General features: G+C 41.5%; 1 protein-coding gene across 1 annotated transcript; it reads right to left on the minus strand.

The window, feature by feature from the left end:
- Nucleotides 1-2,110: 2,110 nt before the first annotated feature.
- Nucleotides 2,111-6,665, minus strand: LOC103698676 (alpha-dioxygenase 1-like). The gene is made up of 10 exons (XM_008780716.4): nt 6,554-6,665; nt 6,198-6,452; nt 5,956-6,105; nt 5,475-5,608; nt 3,838-4,051; nt 3,580-3,725; nt 3,269-3,496; nt 2,941-3,143; nt 2,601-2,844; nt 2,111-2,505 (listed from the first exon to the last, which is right to left on the minus strand). The coding sequence occupies exons 1-10, from the start codon at nt 6,641-6,643 to the stop codon at nt 2,280-2,282; spliced, it is 1,890 nt and encodes a 629-aa protein (XP_008778938.2). The 5' UTR covers nt 6,644-6,665; the 3' UTR covers nt 2,111-2,279.
- Nucleotides 6,666-7,511: the final 846 nt, after the last annotated feature.

The raw sequence follows: 7,511 nt of genomic DNA on the forward strand, positions 1-7,511 counted from the left end.
ACAGGGCCCAACGTTGGCCCAGTTCCGCCCACGATCGCTTCTCCTCCTCTTTCAGCCCTTCCCCCAAACCGAGAAGAAGGGATCCGGGAGGAGGAGGGAAGAGTCGGCTGGGTGGCCGGCTTAGGCGACCAGGGTCGTCTCCCGATCGACGGCCAACCGGCCACAGTGGCGGCCAGTGGCTGTTGCGGCGACGGCATGAAAACAACCGAGCATGGATTCGGTTTGGGGCCAAAACAAAGGGAAAAAATCAAGTTATTTGGCAAGAGAACAAGACAAGGAGGAGGGAGACTTACCAGCGGGCAACGGAGGCGGGGGAGAGGAGGGATCTTTGCCGAGGAGTGGCTTAGTCCGGCGGTCAAGCGGCGGCGACGGCGGTGGGGCTTTCCGACGGCCAAAATAGATCGAAAAATAGGGGACTCAGGTGGTGATGGTGGTTGGCCGAGGCGGCACGCCGAGCACTTGAGAAGCAAGAGCAGAGGGAGGGGAAGAAGGGAGGAGAGGAAGAGGAGGAGACAGAGGAGAGGGAGGAGGGCTCGATTTCCGAAGGAGGAGGAGCGGGGGTTTTATCCCCATTTCAACGGCTCTCTGCCGTGATTTTCGCGATGGTGGGGCGAAATCAGAGGCCGCTCGTGCGGCTGCGGGGTGGACACGGGATGACCACGGTGCAGCCGCGGGATGCCCACGGCATCTCTACGCCCGGAGAAGATGGAGGGGATCGCGTTTGCGATCCCCTGCTTTGGCCCCTTCCAAAAGGGGTGTTATCTCACACTAACTCTTGATGTGGCGGCAATGCCAACAATATTCGAGAGATATGGACTTAGAAGGATTCCCCTTCTTTCGCACGAATCCTCCATTAGATCGCTCAAGATCTGTGCAAACGGATGAATAGAGAGTAGTATGTTTTGAGAGCTGTGCAAGAGGTGATCCAACAATCCCATCCTCACACAAAGCCGAACAAGACAACATTCGCTCCTCCCACAGCCTTAGAACAGTCATCATAGAAAAACCATTTCTTATCATTGCAATTGTATGCAAAACATATATAGTGCTCACCAAAAATAAAGACCTAAGGACTACACTTGCTTTATGAATGCGTGTAGCTAGCTTGTCTTCGTTACTATTAGGCGCTATGGAATATTAAGGAAGAGCCCTAATTGTCGTCTAAAGCAACTTCTATATTTGGATGATTTTAATTGGAGATTGGCATGGACTGCTTTAATATTCGATAGTGCATGCTTTTAAAGTTGGCTTGGAGGCGGCCCAAACAGCCTGAATTGATCAAAATGGTGTCATCCAATTTGTTCAATCAAGAAATAGATGTCCAATCTGCACAAAATTGGCATGTCACGTTGCTAATAGCAGGTTTAGGACTGACCGACAAAGATCAGGTTAGAGGCTGGCGTGATAGTTGGTTGCAAGTTGCAACGGAGTTGATCCAAGACCCCCACTAGGGTCAACTCGGATTTATGGAGAAGAAATCTGGGACCCTCCACTAGGTCCATTGAATCTTGTAGAGAGAGAAGGAGAGAGAAACAGAAAAGTGAGAAGAGGGAGAAAAGATGAAATGGGGGAGGGGAATGTGGTTGTTCCATCCCTCAGTAGGAAAGAGGAAGAGGAGGCAAGAGGGGTGGTGATCCGGTGATGGCGTTGGTAGAAGACCGACAGCACGAGGTGGTGATGGCGCACGGCTGGCGAGGAGAGAGAAAGACCGGCGTGTGGATCGGCCACGCTCTAGCACTAGACCGGCCCAAAAGAAAAGGAGGGTTTCACAATACAAGTTCCTCCCACAGTATTAATTAGATAAAGGTCAAATTACATATATATTTTAGCTCCAACGCTATGCAATCCTGTTGGCTTGAAATATGGCTTTCTCATCATAATTAAGATGTGATTACTTGTGAATTCATCATGTCCTCTAGTTTGGGGGATCACATTGTCAAATTTTTCCTCATTCGGATATCATACATGCCTAGTGTTAGTACAGGAGGTTCTAGCTCAATCTATAAACTGATATAGGAAGCAAGAGACTAGGAGGGAATAATTAATACATGCGGAACTTCTTCGGTTGGCTGAAGTAAAAAGATCAGAGACTAAATCAAAAAAATGATCAGCGGTGAAACATTGACATAATTTATTAGATGGTTTGATGCAGAATTTTGCAAACTCATACATGAGGATATCTCCCATCTCCATTATTCTCAAACAACCAGAAATAATAAATTCATACTTCCATAGCAAAGTGCGCACACAGAACAACTAGTTCATTGACATCATTGTTTTTAGCCTGGCAACCGGAGAAGGAGAGGAATGGGATTGAAGGAGTTTGGAGGAGCATCCCACACAGAAAATGCGCTAGTAGAATTCATCCATTTCTTTGCAATATCTGGATAGTGGCGTTCGATGACATCTCTTAAACTCTCCGTACTGTTTACCCACTTGAAGCCCTTCTTTGTGTATGTCTCTTCGTTGAAATAGCTTGTGAAGAAACGGTCAGCTTCCAACCTCCTACTCATAGTGAAATTAGACTGTAAGTAGTCGTACAACCTCATATGAAATCATACAATTAAATAAGGAGATGAAAATGCTCATTTTGTTTTTACCTTGATGCCATTATAATGAAGATAAAGAAAGCAGTTTCACTGATGGCAAATCCCTTGATCTTTTTCTCTGCCATGAGACCTACTAGAAGATCCAACTTCTCAATATCATCACTATATACTTCCCTTAGAGTCTCAACTGCTTCATGGTCATCAGTTAAATCCTCCCATTTGGATATAGGAATCATTAGCAAGCCCCTTCTGAATTGGTTGTACCTTGGCATACTTCTCTCCCGGTCTCGATAAACTATTTGAACAACCATAAAACAATCATCAGCTTCCGTATGTACCATAGCATGGAGCAGTGTGCATGTACCATATGCATGTATTTGTGGATAGTTACCTTCAAGGGCAGGCATGTCGACGTGATCTGGCCGTTCGCTTCCATCAACATTTTGTGAAATAAGGTTTCTAAAGAACCAAGGGTAGTTCCATAGCTCGAGAGCACCACACGCTTGGTGGCCCATTGATACTAACTGCCTTTCAAATCCAATCTTGGTTAAAGTTGATTCTCCTCTTATGCCTACTAGATCCTCCATTTGGATGCTGTTTGGTGAATGACATCATTATAGTATAGTATATGCATTAGAAATAAAAAACAAAGAAAAGGAAATGCGTGAGGCAAAGAACAAGGGAATAAATGAAGGATGGAGATAAAAATAGATGCCTACTCTTCAAGGTATTCGGGAGATTTGTTTGGCCCGGGATTGGTGTTGATGTTCCTAAGTGTAAGGCTGTCTGGAAGAAGCGAGTGCATTCTATAAACACTCGTGAACTCCTCGGTCAAGGAATATGGAACTCCATGATTGTTTGGCTTCTGCAATCCCACAAGCCCGGAAAGATCAGGCCCCCCTATGTGCCCAAAGATATCCTTAATAGTTTTTCCTAACAATCCATACCTGCAAAAGAAAAGTGCAAATGCTTTCAGATTAAGTGGATGTGTGATTCAGTCTTAATATTACATGCATGATATGTTTTTTACCAATTTGCGTGCATCTCGGCGTTCATTGTGTGGGTCTTGAGAAGCTCTACAGTCCAATCAATTGTGTGAATCTTTGCAATTACTGCAGATGTCACCAGTTTAGCATAGCGATACAACTCGTCATCATTTAGATGGGGATATTCTGACTGTAGGAGAGCAAAAACTATAATTGTTAGCATAGATCAAAACTTGAGGGTTTTGAGCTTTCCAAACGTAATAACCAAATGCATGCAAATGAAAGCCATGTATTTGTTGTACCTTAAGTGCATCACAGACAGCATTGTGCTCTTTAATGAAAAGGGCTTGCAAAGTTGACCCTCCAGCCCAGCTATTACGGATGTCACCAGATATAGCTATTCCTTCATCATCATGATCAAGAAGGTTGTTAGCTCCAATCTTCAATTTCCCATCGACAAATGTCCTCACTTTGTCTGCCTTCTTTTCTTCACTCCCATAAATAGCACTTCCATCCCTGGACAAATTATTGGCCAGATGATTTTTTTATTATTATTATTTTGATGAAAAGTAAGAGCCATAGCGCCACCTATCTTCAGAGAATGATGCAGATTACAACTTGACACTCCAAAAATAATCGAATTAATATTTTAACATAGTTTTTGGCCAGACGGCAGCCACTATATCATTAATTGTGACAATCATAGTCATCTAATTAACTATAATTTGACACTTTGAGGTTCTATATAAATATAAAAAATTCTAGTCTTTTACTGATAGAAGTTATGTTATGCCTCCGACCCGAGATCGCGAGTTAAGGGTCGCGGCAACCACCGCACACTCATAAGAAACTCTCCCCATAAGCATGCAAGACATTTCAATATGATATCATAAGTATACGGCGGAACAATTTAAAATAATAATAAGCAAATTTTATTTCATCAACTAACTCAACCTACAATATCTCACAATTCTAATCTTAGCCTAAGGTAATACATCAATTTAAATAAATTCTAATATAAGATAACTATAATTTGACTCTTTAAGGTTCTATGTAAACATAGAAAAATCTAGTCTTTTGCTGATAGAAGTTAACTACGAGTGAAAATGAGTGGCTCGAAATTGGTTGCATATTGCATATATATATATATATATATATATATTGAGAACATGTCAAAGGGATTGAGCAACAAACATAGGAAAGGTCAAACTAGGACTTTGTCCAGACATCCAAGAGGAACGTTATATGGTTTTCATATTGTTCCAGTCATTGATGTGGTTTTATTTTCCTCCTCGATCTCATCTAGAAGAGATGTCAATGCCCTCACGCAAAAGGCCGCCTGAAACAGTGGAAAACTCTGCTTGGGCAATCACGTAGTTATGCTTTCACAGCATAACTTCTTTTTGTATTTTTTATGCGAGATTTTGGTGTTGTTATAGCATTTCAAAGATGACTTAGGTCATGACCAAGTCAAGTCAACTGATGCACTTGTCAAAACCGGAGTAGACTGGGTTGGACAAGATTATGTTCTTTTTGAGAAGAAATGGACAGGATTAGGTGATAGATGGTCTAAATAGGACTATTCACCAGTCAATGAACTTTTTGAATCTTATCTAGGACCTAGCCTTACTTTTGGAGTATTATTGCAGTCTAACTTATAAATTTATTACCATACCATCGTCAAACCTATGATGGCATCGTCATCACTAGTTTTATGGAAAGATGCGATCAATGTATCCCTTGCACAAAGAGGAAGAGGCTCATGGATGAAGCGAATTTTGTTGGCCTTCCTTCATGAGCAAATTGTCCTCGGATTGCATGCATCAATACTAACAACAATATTTGTTTCAGAGAAACATTAGCACGAAAAAATAACAAAAAAAAGAACACAAACAACAAAGCCATGGAACATTAGTTAACCTTAGCATGGAAAACTTACCACCAGTGGGTCCGGATATTTTTATGGCCAGTCTTGATCCCTTTTGTATCAATCCCAATCTCTTTAGTTTGATAGAACTTAAATGACTTGAGTGGGCATTCATTAGCCACTTCCGGTGGAGCTGTAAGTTCTACCTGTGGCATTCATCAAAAAAAAAACAAAAAAGAAGCAGCAAATAGGCGCACTCAATCAATATAATTTTTAACAAGAAAGAAAATAGATATAATTCATATTTGCCACCCTTGGGAACATGACTCCTTTGGGAGGAAAAATTCTTTCCGTAAGCCAAAAGAGTCCTGGAGGTTAATTCTCTCCGGGCAATAAAAAGCATCCTACCCACCCCCGCTACGTCCTTGTAAACACTTCAGCTAATTTAGATAGCACAATCCGCCTTCTAATTAATAAGAAGTAAAAGGGAAAAAAGATTAAAATAAAATCTTTGAAGCTCCTTGTAGCTTCTAGCACTCGGCCTTCCTTTTACCTGCTGAGTGTCCTCAAGGTGGTCCATCCAGTCATGCACCATGAACTGAATCCAAGCAGCTGCAATCAAGTTGAACTGCTTGCCCGTATCCTTGTAAGTCCTCCGAGCCAAAAGTTTTGTGGCCACCACCACCGGGTCAGGGCTCGTTAGCTAAACATCTCACCACCACGGCATCGTATTAATAGAACATCTTCCAAATCTTCCAAGAAAAAAAAAAACTTAGACGCGACGCTGCTAATTACCTTCTGTTCCATAGGAGGCATGTTCCTCCCAAAGAACGTAAGCTGACTGCCAACCTTATTGTTCTCTGGATCATTATATTCTCCATTCATGGTTCGGTAAGGATAGTCGTCAGGGTTGAATGGAATCCCGTCGATCTTGCCAACGTTGAGCAGGTTGTATTTATCGTGGAGAGCTCGACGCCTCTCCAAGTAGACCAAACCCAGAAGAACAGGCAGCTTGTGCCATAGATTCAGCCTATCCAAGGTGTGCACAAACTGCAGTATAATAAAAGAAAGACAGTAGTTAGAAGATGGTAGCAAGAGAGATGATTATTTCTGAGAATGGAGTTGATAAAGAGTTCGATGGGAGTTATTACTAGAAAGCTAAGCTTATCGCCGAGGGACATCCTTGAGAGGACCCCATGGAAGTCTGGGTGGACGAAGGGACGGAACAGGCACAGGCCCATGGTTAGGTTTTGGTGGTAGCAAAGGTTTCAGAGATGTTGTTTAAGATGCAACATTGAAGAGGTATATATAGGCAAGGTGAGTGCATGTTGGACAAAAGATAGCATTGAACACGTTATAACGTACGTCATGCACGTATAATAAAGAAGGGATGTGGTCTTTACTCGTCAGAAGCCCCTGCGTTGGTGACATGATCTTTTTTTTTGGTAACCTTTGTGACATATCTTTATATAATATCTTCAGCAAAGCATTAGATAAGGCCGCCATACATTTTATTAGTAATCAAATGGATATGAAAACACATTAGATAATTTACAGTCCCATACTTTGCTAGCAGCTGGTTAAAGGAGAGCAGAATTTAAGGTTCGATTTGATTGAAAAGTAGAGAGCCCAAATACAAGAAGCAATTAATTAGTCATGCCAACCACCCGTACAGCTTGAATGCTGGATGATCTAGTCAGGAGAATTGATACTTGAACATTTAATTAAGTATAAATGCTTGAACATTTAGGTGTAGTACCGGTTTTGTGCATTTTCCATGTCATTCATGTGCCCACAAGTTTATTCTTTCTTATAATTTAGATTTAGAATAGACGCGCCCTATTTACTTAGCAACCCAGATATTTTACATTCAATCCTAAATTAATGATGCATTCTCAAATATTGAAATATCAATGATTATAATACAGTTAGATCCTTCACTTTCTCTTTCAAAAAAAATAAAAAAAAAAGAAACACAAAAAGCTTCATATAGTAGCATCCAAATTTTATTTGTGGATATAATATTCTACTCATCTTAGAGTTTTAACCTCCATACACTATGCTACGCTGGTAACCTCACAAAGGCCATCCACAATTCATAATCTTCAA

The sequence above is a fragment of the Phoenix dactylifera genome, chromosome 4 (genome assembly GCF_009389715.1).
Source record: "Phoenix dactylifera cultivar Barhee BC4 chromosome 4, palm_55x_up_171113_PBpolish2nd_filt_p, whole genome shotgun sequence".
Classification (NCBI taxonomy): domain Eukaryota; kingdom Viridiplantae; phylum Streptophyta; class Magnoliopsida; order Arecales; family Arecaceae; genus Phoenix; species Phoenix dactylifera.

What these genes read in the sequence shown, in the direction of transcription:
- LOC103698676 (XM_008780716.4), bottom strand. Translation starts at nt 6,643, where the DNA reads ATGGGCCTGTGCCTGTTCCGTCCCTTCGTCCACCCAGACTTCCATGGG. An exon ending in GCGATAAGCTTAGCTTTCTA is followed by an intron (nt 6,453 to 6,553) that starts GTAATAACTCCC and finishes ATTATACTGCAG; the next exon opens with TTTGTGCACACCTTGGATAG. An exon ending in TTCATTATAATGGCATCAAG is followed by an intron (nt 2,506 to 2,600) that starts GTAAAAACAAAA and finishes CACTATGAGTAG; the next exon opens with GAGGTTGGAAGCTGACCGTT.